The sequence below is a fragment of the Salmo trutta genome, chromosome 28, assembly GCF_901001165.1.
Source record: "Salmo trutta chromosome 28, fSalTru1.1, whole genome shotgun sequence".
NCBI lineage: Eukaryota > Metazoa > Chordata > Actinopteri > Salmoniformes > Salmonidae > Salmo > Salmo trutta.
This window is the reverse complement of record NC_042984.1, coordinates 26,409,206-26,427,994: the sequence shown is the minus strand read 5'-3', so window position 1 is coordinate 26,427,994 and position 18,789 is coordinate 26,409,206. Positions and strand designations below refer to the sequence as shown.

General features: G+C 44.7%; 1 protein-coding gene across 1 annotated transcript; it reads left to right on the top strand.

Annotated features, from left to right (window-relative positions):
• Window positions 1–1,183: 1,183 nt before the first annotated feature.
• Window positions 1,184–15,101, top strand: LOC115166361 (deleted in malignant brain tumors 1 protein). The gene is made up of 17 exons (XM_029720275.1): window positions 1,184–1,232; window positions 1,717–1,758; window positions 2,163–2,489; window positions 2,611–2,634; window positions 2,779–3,096; window positions 3,241–3,264; window positions 3,389–3,718; window positions 4,035–4,367; window positions 8,180–8,221; window positions 8,317–8,634; window positions 11,262–11,303; window positions 12,401–12,442; window positions 12,538–12,855; window positions 13,418–13,459; window positions 13,555–13,872; window positions 14,006–14,047; window positions 14,364–15,101. The coding sequence occupies exons 1-17, from the start codon at window positions 1,184–1,186 to the stop codon at window positions 14,384–14,386; spliced, it is 2,634 nt and encodes an 877-aa protein (XP_029576135.1). The 3' UTR covers window positions 14,387–15,101.
• The last annotated feature ends 3,688 nt before the right edge of the window (window positions 15,102–18,789 follow it).

The window sequence follows — 18,789 nt, the reverse complement described above, 5'->3', positions numbered from 1 at the left end:
ACTGATTGAGCCTCTCATAACCCAAGGACAATGCTCTTTAAAAGTGCAAGATATGAGATTTACAAGCATATGCATTCATTATAATTAGGCCTAAATATTGTGTGAAAACCAATAGCAAGAGCATTAGCAGTTGTATGACCTCTAAAGGGGATTTCTAGTATTGTGGTCATGTCTTCTAGGCCAAATCCACACACATTGTTCCTGCTTTAGTCTCTCATTTACATAATGTATGTGCCTATATCCCAATTTAAGATTTGGTCCTTAGTGAATAGAAAGTGTCCTATAGTTGTAACCCATTGATACACTGATGCATCACACTGAAATGACTATTTCCTTGGAGTTTGTAATGAGCTAAATGAATGTTGTCTAAGGTTAACATTTTGAATACGAGAGGGGCATACATCACATTATTACATACATTTATATGGAGAGTTTACCACAGAACAATAATTCTGTCAAAATCTTTGAATGTTTACTATGTGAGATGAGCAAACTTGTCAAAGTCACTGGGAAACTGGTCAGAGGCTAAACCCACTAAGTGAACCAGCAAATCCTGAGTTGTATCATAATGTCCTAGTCGTTTAGTTTACATGGGCAAAATTACAACTAACCAGGATATGTTTTGTTTCTAAGTTAGCGTGTTAAAATTGACCCCATCCCACTACCTATCATGAAACAGGCCTACCCCCCAGGGAATTGAAAGTGGGAAGAGGAAAGCACCTGGAACATTTTAATATGGTTCTGAAACAACTACTACCCAAAATACATACATTCTATTTTCTAAAAATACTTTCTATCACGGAGCTGGTGTCAGCCCATGCCTGATATTCTCACGTGCTATTAAATAACCCGACAACTTTCATTTAGCTGTTAAATTCTGTCCCCTCATTGTTGAGCTCTCCTTTAATCAGAGCCTAAAATCAATAGAGCAACCAGCACAGAAAGCTTGTATTCTGTTTTGATAAACGGTGGGTTACTCTTATTCCCAGAGAAGATTCCTTTATGTGCTTTCTTTTCAAATAGTAGTCTTCACTGGTGTTATGTAATATGTATTCAGTGATACATAAATGCCACCTTTTGTTAGATATCGGTTTTCCTCTTTGGAGAAATCAGGTGACACACAACAAAAGGTAACAAAACTGGGCTATAAAAAGGCTCAAACATGACATTCTCAACTTTGATCATGAATCTTACACCCAAGCGCAAGTGGTACCTAGCATTTGTGATTGCAGGTGAGCAAATTGTATTTTAACAATACCATGCATTAATATTTATGTTAACTATTTATGAAAATGTTTGTCCCATGTTAACAAATAGTGTGTTTTACAAAATACTTAAAACACAATTCATATTTTGTGTACTACACAGGGCTCTAGGATTTCATATAGTAGTTTTGTGCAAGGTTCTCTGCAAATCATTATTTATTTAATATTATTGAGTTAATCCACAATGGTGACTCTGCTCACTAACATTTTCATTGTATAAATGCCATATTGATTTGCGAAAGTTCAGAAACAGCACTGTGAAGTATATGACTACTAATATCCTGGTCTAATTTGTTTTCCAATTAATCTGTTAACTAATAGCAAATAAGGACTGAAATACATCCGTGTCCACCTCCTATCAACTCTCACACACACATAACTTTTGACATGGCTATAAAATATAACGTCTTTACCTTATTGTATGTTTTATCATCATGTTCCTCTCATGTAGTTGTTTGCTCCAATGAAGGAGCATCTCGAGTTCTAGACAGACGTAAGTATAATAATGAAGCCCTGAGACCATAGACTTCTAATAAGTTCTGTTATTGAGTTTGTTGGCAAGTTTAATCTCTATAAATATTTTTAATTACATGATGTCAGTCATACACTGTAGTTAAAGTACCTCTTTGTGTGACTATCATATAAATACTCAAAGTGTCTAAATAGGGCTCTATTCAATCTGTATTGTGGTAGTTCAGTATTATAGCGTGATTGAAATTTAAAGGTAATGTTTCCGCGTTAGCTGAGACTGCATTTACTGTAAACGCTGCAACTGTCGGCTGAATCGGAAATTATCTTTACATTTCTAGTGCGCAATCTGTAATGCTTCAGCGATACAGATTGAATAGAGCCCTTAACGTGGGACTTAACTAAACAATTATTTTCTATCTGCCTCAGTCAGTCCTGGAGGAGTACGTTTAGTGGATGGCCCATACAACTGCTCTGGCAGGGTGGAGGTGTACTATGCAGGCCAGTGGGGTACAGTGTGTGATGACAACTGGGACCTGCTGGATGCCAAGGTAGTGTGTAGGGCACTGGGCTGTGGGGCAGCCCAGAAGGCCCTGCACCAGGCCTACTTTGGCTGGGGTAAGGGGGAGATCTGGCTAGATGATGTGGAATGTTCTGGGAATGAAGAGTCACTGCTTAGCTGCAGCTCAGATGGACTGGGGTCACACAACTGTGTACACTCTGAGGATGCAGGAGTGATATGTGAAGGTCAGTCAGGTGAGTGGTTGAATTTGCTATAAAGATGCATCTAAACTACCAACTTCAACTAGGGGCTTGTGTAATGCTACCATTTTTCTCTCTCGCTGTCTACCCCCCCTTCTCTCTCTCCATCTCTCAGGTCAATCCCCTTCAGAATCTCATTGTGAGTAATAAAAAAAGGATTCCTTACTTTATGTTTCAGTTGCAGAACGAGTCATAATACGTATTTGAAAAACAAAAAGTCAATGCCTGTAATGTGAAAGTCAGTGCCCGTAATGTGTTTCTCACTTTCCCTTCCTTTTAACAGCTGGCTTGGCAGTGCGCTTAGTTGATGGTCCCAATCACTGCTCTGGAAGGGTGGAGGTCTACCATGATGGGAGTTGGGGGACAGTCTGTGATGATAATTGGGGTCTCCTAGATGCCCAAGTTGTATGTAGGGAGCTGAGCTGTGGACCAGCCACAGAGGCTCCTCAACAGGCTCACTTTGGTGAGGGGAGTGGCTCAATCCTATTGGACGATGTGGCATGCATGGGAAGTGAGGGATCTTTACTGGAATGCAACTCAGGAGGGATAGGAAACCATAACTGTGGCCATGATGAAGATGCCAGTGTAACTTGCATGACGGGTAAGTCTAAGCCTACAAATGCAGTAAGCACAATTGAATAAAATAGTTAATGTTGAGATTAATTAAGGAGAATTGAATACCTGTTTTTCACAGTATCTCACACACCGTTTGATTATTTAATATTTTCCTCACATCCAATTCAAGAACAAGAGGACCCAGATAGAAACAGTAAGATAAATTCCATAAAACTATATTCAAATTGACAATATGAGTGGTCCTTACAAAGCAAACATATACTGCACTGAGGAACCAAGCCTTGAGACCACCTAAAATAATGTACTCTTCTCTCCAGTGGTCCCAGATGATGGCCCGTTGATCCGGCTGGTGGATGGTCCTAATCGGTGTTCAGGGAGGGTGGAAGTGTATTATGGGGGGCAGTGGGGTACGGTGTGTGATGATGACTGGGACGTGAGCGACGCTGACGTGGTCTGCAGACAGCTCAGCTGTGGGTGGGCTATGGATGCCCCTGGACAGGCCTGGTTTGGTATGGGAGTTGGCATTCCCATTCTGCTGGACAACATAGCCTGTGTTGGCACAGAACGCACTCTCTTTGACTGCCCCTCTGAGGCAATAGGTCAGCATAACTGCATGCATCCTGAGGATGCGAGTGTGGTCTGCTCAGGTGAGATTAAAGGGGAAGTTCCGTATTTAACTGTTAGATGGTTCCTGACCCTGAAAGTAGTTTATGGGCGAAACTGTAATCCTCGGTTGAGTTTTATCTAAACAGCCACTACAAATTTCAGCAAATTTAAGGCACAGTTAGCTTTATTTATTAATAACGCTTATCAAGGTAACATACAGTATATGCAACAACTCTTTGCTTTTCATGTTCCTCCCTATGGATTGCAGGTTCACACCAGAATGAGTACATTCATTTGTCTGCACACTACACAATAATCTCCACAGCCTGATGTGTCAATTTGTTAACATTAAAACAGATTATTTACCAATCAAAGCTGGACCTTCAATTCGCTTGGCCGGTGGCTCCAACAACTGCTCTGGTAGAGTGGAGGTGTTCCACTCTGGCCAGTGGGGTACAGTGTGTGATGATGACTGGGATCTGAGGGATGCCCAGGTGGTGTGTCAAGCACTGAGCTGTGGGATGGCCCAGGAAGCCCCAGGTAGAGCCTGTTTTGGTCAGGGCTCAGGACCCATCACTCTGGACGATGTGTCGTGTGAGGGCACAGAGAGATCATTACAAGACTGCAGCGGAAGTGAACCAGGGGTACACAACTGTGACCATAATGAGGATGCAGGAGTCATCTGTGCAGGTAAGAAAGGTTGGGGAAAATAGGGTTGTCAGGGTACCTGCGGGTTATTTCATCTGTGCATATGCTGTCATGAGCAGCACCAGCCTCGCTCTTTGGCACGAGTAAAGTAAGTTTGGAAAATATGAAAGTATGCATCTTAGAAATAGTTTATATGTCCAAACTCAGATCAAATAGGCTTCCCAAAAATAATACGGTCACAGTGATGGAACTTTTATTTTGATTGGTGATTTTCTGCATTTTCCAAAGTCCCGTCAGATGTGTCCATATAAACCAGATTGTAACGGTGATCATTCTTCTTGCAAAGCATCTAAACATTTTAATCAAACTATTATATTAATCTTAGTATTGTGTGCATGTAAATATAGTCAAAGACAAGTAAATATATGTGTTACCTTTACCATGAAGATGGCATCTTTGAAGTGCGTATAGTCAACGGCTCCAACAACTGCTCTGGTAGAGTGAAGGTGTTCCACTCTGGCAAATGGGGTACAGTGTGTGATGATGCCTGGGATCAGATGGATGCCTGTTCTGGCTCTGAAGACTCTTTGCTGCAGTGTCCCCACAGTGGACTGGGGATCCAAAACTGTTCCCACTATGAAGACCTACACTGATAAGATACATGTTTGGTGGAATGAAGTTCAGACATCATGATATTGTCTATGTTGTTAACAGTACTAGTGTCACTGTAACACCAAACTAGATGAAAAACCTAATTCTATGACAGGTCCTTCTGGAGATATCCAGCCATTTAACTCAGTGTGGACCTTCTTACTTTCTTTTTGCAATATTGGATCAATCTAATATGGGGTTTACTTTATTAACTGGATCAAAACCATTCATGAAAAAACAAATGCCACATTCACTAATGATGTCCTATCAAAATAATTCCTTCAGAGCAGAGGAACCAGGCAAGGTTGCCGTCTTTTGCCTTTGCTTTTATAGAACTATGATATATGCAAAACCAATGTAAAATGTATACAGCCATTTACCGCATCATGGACCCAGGGTAAGTTAAACTCTTATTCAATATTCTAGTGGGTCACATTCAATTTATATCCATTTAATGTGAGTCATCAAAACGTATTGTACACCAAAATCAGTTTGTGATTAATTGTGTGCATCACATTTACATTGTTAACTCTAAAGGAAGATGGTGCCAGAGGGTAGGGCTGCCATCTTATCGGCTCTTAACCAACCATGCTATTTTGTTTGTCTTTTCGCGTTGTTCGTAACTTATTTTGTACATAATGTTGCTGCTCCCATCTCTAATGACTGAAAAGAGCTTCTAGAAATCAGAACTGGGATTACTCACCTCAAGTTGGACGAGGAGTTCTTCTTCAATGAGTCGGACGCGAGGGATATACTACTGACGCCAGGCCCAGATCCCCATGATTTGATAGAAAAGGAAATGTAGGTTTTGCAAAAAGAGATCGGGATGCCTTGTGAGGATCAAGCAACGAGTGGCTAATCTACCCTTGCCTTCTGTTCTGCTAGCTAACGTTCAATCGCTGGAAAATAAATGGGACGAACTGAAAGCATGTATATCCTACCAACAGACATTAAAAACTGTATTTCTTATGTTTCACCGAGTCATGGCTGACCGACGACATTAAGAACATACAGCTGGCGGGTTATAAACTCTATCGGCAGAACAGAACAGCAGCCTCTGGTAAGACACGGGGCGGGGGCCTATGCATTTATGTAAACAACAGCTGGTGCACGATATCTAAGGAAGTCTCAAGGTTTTGCTCGCCTGAGGTGGAATATCTCATGATAAGCTGTAGACCACACTATCTACCTAGAGAGTTTTCATCTGTATTTTTTGTAGCTGTCTACATACCACCACAGGCCGAGGCTGGCACTAAAACTGCACTCAATGAGCTGTATTCCGCCGTAAGCAAACAGGAAAATGCTCATCCAGAGCCGGCGCTCCTAGTGGCCGGGGACTTTAATGCAGGGAAACTTTAATCAGTTTTACCTAATTTCTATCAGCATGTTAAATGTGCAGCCAGAGGGAAAACAATTATAGACCACCTTTACTCCACTCACAGAGACGCGTACAAAGCTCTCCCTCGCCCTCCATTTGGCAAATCTGTCCATAACTCTATCCTCCTGATTCCTGCTTACAAGCAAAATTAAAGCAGGACGCACCAGTGACTTGGTCAGGACTGTTTTGCTAGCACAGACTGGAATATGTTCTGGGATTCTTCCGATGGCATTGAGGAGTACACCACATCAGGCACTGGCTTTATCAATAAGTGCATCGAGGACGTCATCACCACAGTGACTATACGTACATACCCCAACCAGAAGCCATGGATTACAGGCAGCATTCGCACTGAGCTAAAGGGTAGAGCTGCCGCTTTCAAGGAGCAGGACTCTAACCTGGAAGCTTCTAAGAAATCCTGCTATGCCCTACGACGAACCATCAAACAGGCAAAGCGTCAATACAGGAATAAGATCAAATCATACTACACCGGCTACGACGCTCGTCGGATGTGGCAGGGCTTGCAAACTATTACAGGCTACAAAGGGAAGCACAGCCGAGAGCTGCCCAGTGACAAGAGCCCACCAGACGAGCTAAATAACTTCTATGCTCGCTTCGAGGCAAGTAACACTGAAACATATATGAGAGCATCAGCTGTTCCGGACGACTGTGTGATCACGCTCTCTGCAGCCGATGTGAGTAAGACCTTTAAACAGGTCAACATTCACAAGCCCGCTGGGCCAGATGGATTACCAGGATGTGTACTCAGAGCATGCGCTGACCAACTGGCAAGTGTCTTCACTGACAATTTCAACCTCTCCCTGTCTGAGTCTGTAATACCAACATGTTTCAAGCAGACCACCATAGTCCCTGTGCCCAACACTAAGGTAACCTGCCTAAATGACTACCGACCCGTAGCACTCACGTCTGTAGCCATGAAATGCTTTGAAAGGCTGGTCATGGTTCACATCAACACCAATATCTCAGAAACCCTAGACCCACACCAATTTGCATACCGCACCAACAGATCTACAGATGAGAAAATCTCTATTGCACTCCACACTGCCCTTTCCCACCTGGACAAAAGGAACACCTATGTGGGAATGCTATTCATTGACTACAGCTCAGCGTTCAACACCATAGTGCCCTCAAAGTTCATCACTAAGCTAAAGATCCTGGGACTAAACACCTACCTCTGCAACTGGATCCTGGACTTCTTGACGGGCCGCCCCCAGGTGGTAAGGGTCGGTAACAACACATCCGCCACGCTGATCCTCAACACGGGGGCAACTCAGGGGTGCGTGCTCAGTCCCCTCCTGTACTCCCTGTTCACTCATGACTGCACGGCCAGGCACGACTCCAACACCATCATTAAGTTTGCTGATGACGCAACAGTGGTAGGCCTGATCACCGACAGCGACGAGACAGCCTATAGAGAGGAGGTCAGAGACTTGACCGTGTGGTGCAAGGACAACAACCTCTCCCTCAACATGATTAAGACAAAGGAGATGATTGTGGACAACAGGAAAAGGAGGACCGAGTACGCCCCCTAATTCATTCGGCATGTGACAATAACAATTTCACTTGATTTGATTTGAATTCATATTAACAAAACAATTTCTCATGGGCATAAATCCCACTGCCAATTTTGGATCTTGTTTATCAACATGTGCATAGAGGGCCTGTATTTGTTCCTTGCAATACCCATGCAAAATTCATGAAACATATGTACACCTCGTAATTGATCGTTAAAATGTTTTTATTTGAATAAATCACAAAACGTATTAAATGGAGTTCAGACAGGTACTGTATCTTTTTTTTACAGGTCCTACAGAGAACATCCAGCAAAACTCCACATGGACCTACGGTAATATATTCTCTTCATATTCCATCTACAAAGTTTTCAACTCAACAACAATCCCATTATCTGTTCATCTTCACAGTTGTTCTTGTATTTTACAGATGGCACTTCCAGAGCGCGTCTGGTCAACGGCACCGACAACTGCTCTGGTAGAGTGGAGGTGTTCCACTCTGGCCAGTGGGGTACAGTGTGTGATGATTGGTGGGATCTGAGGGATGCCCAGGTGGTGTGCAGAGAGTTGGGCTGTGGAGAAGCTCAAGAGGCCTTTAGATCTGCAGAGTTTGGAGAAGGAAGTGGCTCTATCTCTCTGGATGACCTGGCTTGTTCTGGCTCTGAAGACTCTTTGCTGCAGTGTCCCCACAGTGGACTGGGGAACCATAACTGTGTCCACTATGAAGATGCAGGAGTTACTTGCACAGGTAAGATACATCTTAGATGGATTGATTGTCAAGATTGTCGAACAGTACTAGTGTCACACTAACTGCAATCTGATGAATGTAACTGAAATTAATTGACTGGTCCTACTGGAAGCGTCCAGCCATTTACCGCATCATGGACCCAGGGTAAGTTAATGTAACGCCCTGGCCATAGAGAGGGTTTTTTTGTTCTTTATTTTGGTTAGGCCAGGGTGTTACATTGGGTGGGCGTTCTATGTTCTTTTTCTAGGTTTTTTGTATTTCTTTGTTTTGGGCCGTGTGTGACTCCCAATCAGGCACAGCTGAAGTTCGTTGTTGTTGATTGGGAGTCACACATAAGGAGCAGGTTTTTCCTTTGGGTTTTGTGGGGGGTTTGTTTTCTGTCTCGTTCGTTTTTGACCAGACAGGACTGTTAACTATCGTTGCTGTTTGATGTTTTGTTTGTAGTGGTTCATTTTATTAAATATTTATAATGAATCCACAACCTCCGCTGCATCTTGGTTTTCTTGCGACGACAGCCGTTACAGAATCCCCCACCAAGAAACGGACTAAGCAGCGGAGGAAATAAATGGAGAGAAGCTATCTGGAGTCGTGGACGTTGGAACAAATGCTGGACGGAGAGGGACCATGGACTCAGGCTGGGGAGTATCGCCTCCTGCAGTGGGAGATTGAAGTGGCGAGAGCGGAGAGGCGATGGTATGAGGAGAGCGAGCGCAACAGGCACGAGAGGCAGCCCCAAGATTTTTTTTGGGGGGGCACACGGGACAGTCGGCGGTGCCGAGGTCGGAACCAGAGCCAGTCGGGTTGATGTTGGAGGTGAGCGAAGGGTGTGAAGCAGAGACGGTGAAGGAGTTGATGGGGAGATTGGAGGAGAGAGAGATGGTGGTTTGGTGCATAAGGCACGGCATTCGTCCTACGGAGCGTGTCAGTGAATTGATGTCACCTGAGTCAGTTCTCCATACTCGTCCTGAGGTGCGTGCTGGCCGTCTGTTGAAGACTGTGCCTGCGCCCAGAAACAGGCCTCCTGCATGTCTTCCCAGCCCTGCGTGTCCTGTGCCTACGCCCAGAACCAGGCCTCCTGCATGTCTTCCCATCCTGGTCAAGCCCGTGCCTCCTCCTCGGACCAGTCCTCCAGTGGGTTTCCCCATCTTGGTTAAGCGTGTGCCTCCTCCTCGGACCAGGCCTCCAGTGGGTCTCCCCATCCTGGTCTGTCCTGTGCCTGCTCCACGGACCAGGCCTCCAGTGGGTCTCCCCATCCTGGTCAGTCCTGTGCCTCCTCCTAGGACCAGGCCACCAGTGGGTCTCTCCATCCTTGTCCGTCCTGTGCCACCTCCCAGGACTAGGCCTCCAGTGAGTCTCGCCAGCCCGGAGCTGCCAGAGTGGCCCGTCTGCCCGGAGCTGCCAGAGTGGCCCGTCTGCCCGGAGCTGCCAGAGTGGCCCGTCTGCCCGGAGCTGCCAGAGTGGCCCGTCTGCCCGGAGCTGCCAGAGTGGCCCGCCGTGCCGGATCTGCCATCGCCGCCCGCCGTGCCGGATCTGCCATCGCCGCCCGCCAGCCGGGCGCAGCCAGGGTCGCCCGCCAGCCGGGCGCAGCCAGGGTCGTCCGCCAGCCGGGCGCAACAAGGGTCGCCCGCCAGCCGGGACGCAACAAGGGTCGCCTGCCAGCCGGGCGAAGTCAGGGTCGCCCACCAAACCTTCGGCGCGGCCAGGTGCGCCACCTAAGAGGGCGACGCCAAGGGTGGGGCAGAGGCCACGTCCCGCACCTGAGCCGCCGCCGTAAGAAGGCCCACCCGGACCCTCCCCTTCAGTGTCAGGTTTTGCGGCCGGAGTCCGCACCTTGGGGGGGGGGGGGTACTGTAACGCCCTGGCCATAGAGAGGGGTTTTTTGTTCTTTATTTTGGTTAGGCCAGGGTGTTACATTGGGTGGGCGTTCTATGTTCTTTTTCTAGGTTTTTTGTATTTCTTTGTTTTGGACCGTGTGTGACTCCCAATCAGGCACAGCTGAAGTTCGTTGTTGTTGATTGGGTGTCACACATAAGGAGCAGGTTTTTCCTTTGGGTTTTGTGGGGGATTTGTTTCTGTCATTGTGTTTCACCTGACAGGACTGTTTGGCTGTCGGTTTTTCTTGTTTTGTTTATATAGTGTTCTTTCTTAATTAAATATGATGAACACTAACTCCGCTGCGTTTTGGTCCACTCTCTCTCACGGCAGTTGTTACAGTTAAACTCTTATTCAATATTCTAGTGGGTCACATTCAATGGAAATCCAATTTATGTGAGTCATCAACACTTATTGTACACCAAAATCAGTTTGTGATTAATTGTGTGCGTCACATTTACACTGTTAACTCTAAATTAATATTTGCAATCCATTTTCTCATGGACATTGTCAAAATAAAAGTTTTGGAATAAATCCCACTGCCAATTTTGGGCCTCATTTATCAACATATGTATTGAGGGCCTGTATTTGTTTCCTTGCAATACCCATGCAGAATTCATCAAACATATGTTAACCTTGTAATTGTTCATTAAAATGTTTTGTATTGTAATTAATCCAACCAGGGAAGCACCTCATTTCTAATCAGAAAACGTAGTAAATAGAGTTCAGACAGGTACCTTTTGTTTTTTTTACAGGTCCTACAGAGAACATCCAGCAAAACTCCACATGGACCTACGGTAATAAATTCTCTTCATATTCCATCTACAAAGTTTTCAACTCAACAACAATCCCATTATCTGTTCATCTTCACTGACAATTTCAACCTCTCCCTGTCTGAGTCTGTAATACCAACATGTTTCAAGCAGACCACCATAGTCCCTGTGCCCAACACTAAGGTAACCTGCCTAAATGACTACCGACCCGTAGCACTCACGTCTGTAGCCATGAAATGCTTTGAAAGGCTGGTCATGGTTCACATCAACACCAATATCTCAGAAACCCTAGACCCACACCAATTTGCATACCGCACCAACAGATCTACAGATGAGAAAATCTCTATTGCACTCCACACTGCCCTTTCCCACCTGGACAAAAGGAACACCTATGTGGGAATGCTATTCATTGACTACAGCTCAGCGTTCAACACCATAGTGCCCTCAAAGTTCATCACTAAGCTAAAGATCCTGGGACTAAACACCTACCTCTGCAACTGGATCCTGGACTTCTTGACGGGCCGCCCCCAGGTGGTAAGGGTCGGTAACAACACATCCGCCACGCTGATCCTCAACACGGGGGCAACTCAGGGGTGCGTGCTCAGTCCCCTCCTGTACTCCCTGTTCACTCATGACTGCATGGCCAGGCACGACTCCAACACCATCATTAAGTTTGCTGATGACGCAACAGTGGTAGGCCTGATCACCGACAGCGACGAGACAGCCTATAGAGAGGAGGTCAGAGACTTGACCGTGTGGTGCAAGGACAACAACCTCTCCCTCAACATGATTAAGACAAAGGAGATGATTGTGGACAACAGGAAAAGGAGGACCGAGTACGCCCCCTAATTCATTCGGCATGTGACAATAACAATTTCACTTGATTTGATTTGAATTCATATTAACAAAACAATTTCTCATGGGCATAAATCCCACTGCCAATTTTGGATCTTGTTTATCAACATGTGCATAGAGGGCCTGTATTTGTTCCTTGCAATACCCATGCAAAATTCATGAAACATATGTACACCTCGTAATTGATCGTTAAAATGTTTTTATTTGAATAAATCACAAAACGTATTAAATGGAGTTCAGACAGGTACTGTATCTTTTTTTTACAGGTCCTACAGAGAACATCCAGCAAAACTCCACATGGACCTACGGTAATATATTCTCTTCATATTCCATCTACAAAGTTTTCAACTCAACAACAATCCCATTATCTGTTCATCTTCACAGTTGTTCTTGTATTTTACAGATGGCACATCCAGAGTGCGTCTGGTCAACGGCACCGACAACTGCTCTGGTAGAGTGGAGGTGTTCCACTCTGGCCAGTGGGGTACAGTGTGTGATGATTGGTGGGACCTGAGGGATGCCCAGGTGGTGTGCAGAGAGTTGGGCTGTGGAGAAGCTCAAGAGGCCTTTAGATCTGCAGAGTTTGGAGAAGGAAGTGGCTCTATCTCTCTGGATGACCTGGCTTGTTCTGGCTCTGAAGACTCTTTGCTGCAGTGTCCCCACAGTGGACTGGGGAACCATAACTGTGTCCACTATGAAGATGCAGGAGTTACTTGCACAGGTAAGATACATCTTAGATGGATTGATTGTCAAGATTGTCGAACAGTACTAGTGTCACACTAACTCCAATCTGATGAATGTAACTGAAATTAATTGACTGGTCCTACTGGAAGCATCCAGCCATTTACCGCATCATGGACCCAGGGTAAGTTAAACTCTTATTCAATATTCTAGTGGGTCACATTCAATGTATATCCAATTTATGTGAGTCATCAACACTTATTGTACACCAAAATCAGTTTGTGATGAATTGTGTGCGTCACATTTACACTGTTAACTCTAAATTCATATTTGCAATCCATTTTCTTATGGACATTGTCAAAATAAAAGTTTTGGAATAAATCCCACTGCCAATTTTGGGCCTCATTTATCAACATATGTATTGAGGGTCTGTATTTGTTTCCTTGCAATACCCATGCAGAATTCATCAAACATATGTTAACCTCATAATTGTTCATTAAAATGTTTTGTATTGTAATTAATCCAACCAGGGAAGCACCTCATTTCTAATCAGAAAACGTAGTAAATGGAGTTCAGACAGGTACCTTTTGTTTTTTTTACAGGTCCTACAGAGAACATCCAGCAAAACTCCACATGGACCTACGGTAATATATTCTCTTCATATTCCATCTACAAAGTTTTCAACTCAACAACAATCCCATTATCTGTTCATCTTCACAGTTTTTCTTGTATTTTACAGATGGCACTTCCAGAGTGCGTCTGGTCAACGGCACCGACAACTGCTCTGGTAGAGTGGAGGTGTTCCACTCTGGCCAGTGGGTTACAGTGTGTGATGATTGGTGGGATCTGAGGGATGCCCAGGTGGTGTGCAGAGAGTTGGGCTGTGGAGAAGCTCAAGAGGCCTTTAGATCTGCAGAGTTTGGAGAAGGAAGTGGCTCTATCTCTCTGGATGACCTGGCTTGTTCTGGCTCTGAAGACTCTTTGCTGCAGTGTCCCCACAGTGGACTGGGGAACCATAACTGTGTCCACTATGAAGATGCAGGAGTTACCTGCGCTGGTAAGATGACTGTTTATTGAAATGAATTTTAGATATCATGATATTGTCTATGTTGGTAACTGTACTAACATCACCACTGTAACTCCAAGACAATAAATGTAACTGAATATTCTGTATTCATTGACACTGACAGGTCCTTCTGGAGGCATCCAGCCATTCAACTCATGGACCCAGGGTAAGTTACATCCTTATTCATCATTCCAGTGGGTCAGATTCAATTCATATCCAACTTTTGACATCTTCAATCCTGATTGTACCCCAAAATAAATTTTTGATTGTGTGTAATGTAATTGAACATAACACTTATGCCAACCCCTGATACACACAACAGAACAGGCATCCTTTAAAAAAAGGTAATCAGCAAATGTGAGTGGCTTTAAGCAGAAATCAGTCCAAAAGTTAGTGTTAGCAAATACCTACACATTGTGTAAAAGTCTGTGTGAAACAAATCATAGCATATGTGTCATTATTTGATTGTTTTCCATTTTTAGGTTCTGGTTCCGGAGGTTTCTGAAAGCATATAGATCTCTCATCCGTACAGTCTAGGAGTATCAAAGGTTAACCATAGACACTGTATGTACGTTCTAATTCTATTTGTCATCAACTCTCTCCGGCCGGGACATGCTGCTGTGCAAATTAAACACACTTCTAAAAATACAGTGTGGTAAACCATTATCGGTAACAATTAATTTCCAGCCAGAGGGGATTCTTGCTTTCTGCAAGAAAGTGGGGTTGAACCATTTCAAATTCTGCCTCATGTATCATTCACAATGGCCATCAATAATGACACAGTGCCAAGAAGATCCTGTGTCAGAGTTTCCAGACCAAGAAGGTGAAAACAACCTAGGCCAGCCAAGCCCCAAAGGCCTTCTGAATTTTAACTCAAATGCAATCACATGACCTGTAAGATGAATATGCATAAGGTTTTGAAAATGGTTTGTATAGTGTTCACATGCTGTAACTAACACATCAGTATGTGAACTAAATTCAATTTCCCCAAAAATCTGAAAATATTGGGCAATTTTCAATTAATGGATTTAATTTCAATTAATTAATGATATTTAGTCTTTTAAAAGTTTGTTGACATTTTTCTGGTTATACTAAACACTGTATTGTTCCTTTCATGTTTAGGACATTCTGTTACTTGTAGAATGCTGTGTGTCCTATTCCCAAGCTAGTCTATTGTGAATTATCATGAAATATCTTTAATTAAATCAAAACAAATACTGTATTGTTCTTCAAAATAATTTGGGATTTTACCCATATATTTACCAAGTTGCACATAAGAGTAAGTTCACATGCTAAGTTCCTCTCCATCTTCTCTATCAATAGAGAGCAACAATAGGTCATCATTAGATTAAAAAACAAAACAAGTATTTAACCTTTTTAACTAGGCAAGTCAGTTGTGAAATTATTATTTACAATGACAGCCTAACCCAGCCAAACCCTCCCAAACCCCAGACAACACTGGGCCAATTGAGCCCTATGGGACTCCCGATCACAGCCCGTTGTGATACAGCCCGGGATCGAACCCGGGTCTGTAGTGAGTTATCTAATTAAGCTTTACAACCTAGGCTAACTTGAACACTTGAATTTCCTTCAAGTCTCAATTAGGAATGCATTTTTCAAATGAATTTACTGTCCTATTTCTCACCCACAATCGCTACAATTGTTTCACCTTAGATCCTATTTAATTATTAAAAGGGCTATGCCATAAACCCTCAAAGTTCCAGAATGGTATGATCATGTCAGCCATTTTAATCAGGGAGAAATCCAAACCAGTCTAATTGGAATGAATGGCAGTAGGGGCATAGGTGATGCATTTCCTGCTTTTACTTATTCACAAAAATAAAAGGCAAGTCATTCTGTATATCAGAAATTGTGTAATAAAAATAGTCACCCCAAAGTAGTCAAATAATTATACATACATTTTATAGCCTACCAATGTTCTATATAAATAGCCTCTAAAATATATGTAAACAGACCAGAGACATCTCAGTGTTTGTTTTCTTGGAAAGCTGTGTTACAATATCAGTAGCTCATTTGTTGCATTTACAACTTTGTTACAACCTGGCTCAAGATTGTAACAATGGAAAACCACACACTGAGTAAAGGAATAACAAAACGAAATTATTACCATAAATAAAGTAAACACTCACAACAATAATCACATGAGGCATGACGGTCAGTAAATTAGGTGTCAACTGCCAACCCCAACCAACCAACCAACCAACCAACCAACCAACCAACCAACCAACCAACCAACCAACGATATGCATGGAGAGAGGAATCTCTTGCTGAATAGAGAAACAGTGGCTTTATGCCACAGCTGAGCTTTCACAGGTGTGCCCCATCAGCACTGATGACCCTCCCAGCTCCACCCACCTCTCCTACTCCGCCCACCAATCTCCTGCAGGAAGTAAGCGCATCAAAACCCAGTAGACAGAGCAGGGAGGGGCTGTCACAACTTGTCTAAGTCCTATCATCAACTGATATCAGCCAGTGTATGGCTGTGGATGGACTGCATTATTTGAATGGAACATTGGCATATTGACAGTTAATTAGAAAAATGTATGGAATCATTCAACTAATACTGCCTGACTAGCTAGCTAATAAACATAATGTGCAGATATTCTTACACAATATTTTAGCACATCACTGGCTGACCATGGCTGGCCAAGTTCTTTACCAAAATGGCTGACCTTTTGTATCGTCATCAGATAGTTCATGTCCATTCTAGTATTCCAAAGTCCTAATTCAATGGGTTTCACAATGTCAAGTCAGGCTTATGGGAGGTGCGCTGCTGTTTAATGAATAAACATTAGCTAGTCAGTCGATCACATTTATGGCATGAAAGAGGCCCAGCAACTCAGCTCATTTCACAGGTTGATCTTAATTAATCTCTATTTAGATTCTGAATATGCAATCAGGCAATTCCATGTTATGGCAGAGGATAACTTGCAATTGCAGTGGCCTATGTTACAGACCGGCAGATCTCAATTCACATTTGTTATATTTTGGATTGGACATTTAAATGATTTAAAATAAATAAATTATGTAATTTGTTGTGTAAATGAAGAGACCAAGTGCAAGTCAGATTCCAGTAGGTGAAGGTCATGGACTCAATAACTTCCTTCCTCCTCTTCCCTCTTCTTCACCCTACTCCTGTGTGGGCTATGTTTTATTAATGGGGAATTCGCTGGCTGCATAGCTACCTCTATAATTCATGTAGTTTAGCATTAGAAGGCAACTTGTTCTGGGGAGAAGGACAGGAGTGATCTGATTATGATGAATGGACAGTGCATATCAACGGGACCAGAGAAACAACCTGTAATGTCTTGTAGTGTTATGGCTGTCGTAGAGAGGGGACCAAAGCGCAGTGTGGTAAGTGTTCATTATATTTATTAAACAATGAAACACTATAACAAAGAAACAAACCGAAAAGCCAAACAGTTCCGTCAGGTAACGAATACAAAACAGAAAACAACTACCCACAAAACACAGGTGCGAAAAGGCTGCCTAAGTATGATTCCTAATCAGAGACAACGATAGACAGCTGCCTCTGATTAGGAACCATACTCGGCCCAACACAAAGAAATACAAAACATAGAATGCCCACCCCACACCCTGACCTAACAAAATAGAAATCTCTCTCAGGTCAGGGGGTGACAGTACCTCTCCCAAAGGTGTGGACTCCCGGCCGCAAACCTGAACCTATAGGGGAGGGTCCGGGTGGGCATCTATACTTGGTGGCAGCTCTGGTTCAGGGCATAGCCCCCACACCGCCCGCTGATCCCCCCGCTTCTGTGTCGCCGGAGGAACCAGACCGTGGATCATCGCCTGAGGCTCTGAACTGCCGACCGCCGCTGAAGACTCGGGGCTGCGGGCCGTCTCAGGAGGTTCCGGGCTGCGGGGCCGTCTCAGGAGGTACCGGGCTGCGGGGCCGTCTCAGGAGGTACCGGGCTGCGGGCCGTCTCAGGAGGCTCCGGACTGGGGAGCGTCGCTGGAGGCTCCGGACTGGGGAGCGTCGCTGGAGGCTCCGTGCCATGGATCGTCGCTGGAGGCTCCGGGCCATGGATCATCCCTACAGGCTTCGTGCCATGGATCATCCCTACAGGCTTCGTGCCATGGATCATCCCTACAGGCTCCGGGCCATGGATCATCACTGGAGGCTTCGTGCCATGGATCATCCCTACAGACTCCGGGCCATGGATCATCCCTACAGGCTTCATGCCATGGATCATCACTACAGGCTCCGGGCCATGGATCATCACTGGAGGCTTCGTGCCATGGATCATCCCTACAGGCTTTGTGCCATGGATTATCACTGGAGGCTACGGACCATGGATTATCACTGGAGGCTTCGTGCCATGGATCATCACTACAGGCTGGATCATCACTGGAGGCTTCGTGCCATGGATCATCACTGGAGGCTTCCTACGTGGAGCTGGAACCGGTCTCACTGGACTGGGGAGACGCACAGGAGACTTGGTGCGCAGAGCAGGCACAGGGTATACTGGGCCGTGGAGGCTCACTGGAGGTCTGGAGCTTAGGGCTGGCACACCCCGTCCTGGCTGGATGTTTATTTTTGCCCAGCAAAGGCGGAGCACTGGCACAGGACGAACTGGTTTGTGCTGGTGAACGGGGGGTACCGTGCGTAGAGCTGGAGCAGGATAACCTGGGCTGAAGAGACGCACTGGAGACCAGGAATGCTGAGCTGGCACACTTCTTCCTGGCTGACTGCCAACTCTAGCACGGCAATTGTGTGGAGCTTGCACCGAGCGCACCGGGCTGTGAGTGCGCACTGGCGACACAGTGCGCATCACCGCATAACACGGTGCTTGCTCGGTCACTCGCACTCCACGGAAGCACGGGGAGTTGGCTCAGGTCTCAACCTCGACTTCGCAAATCTCCCCG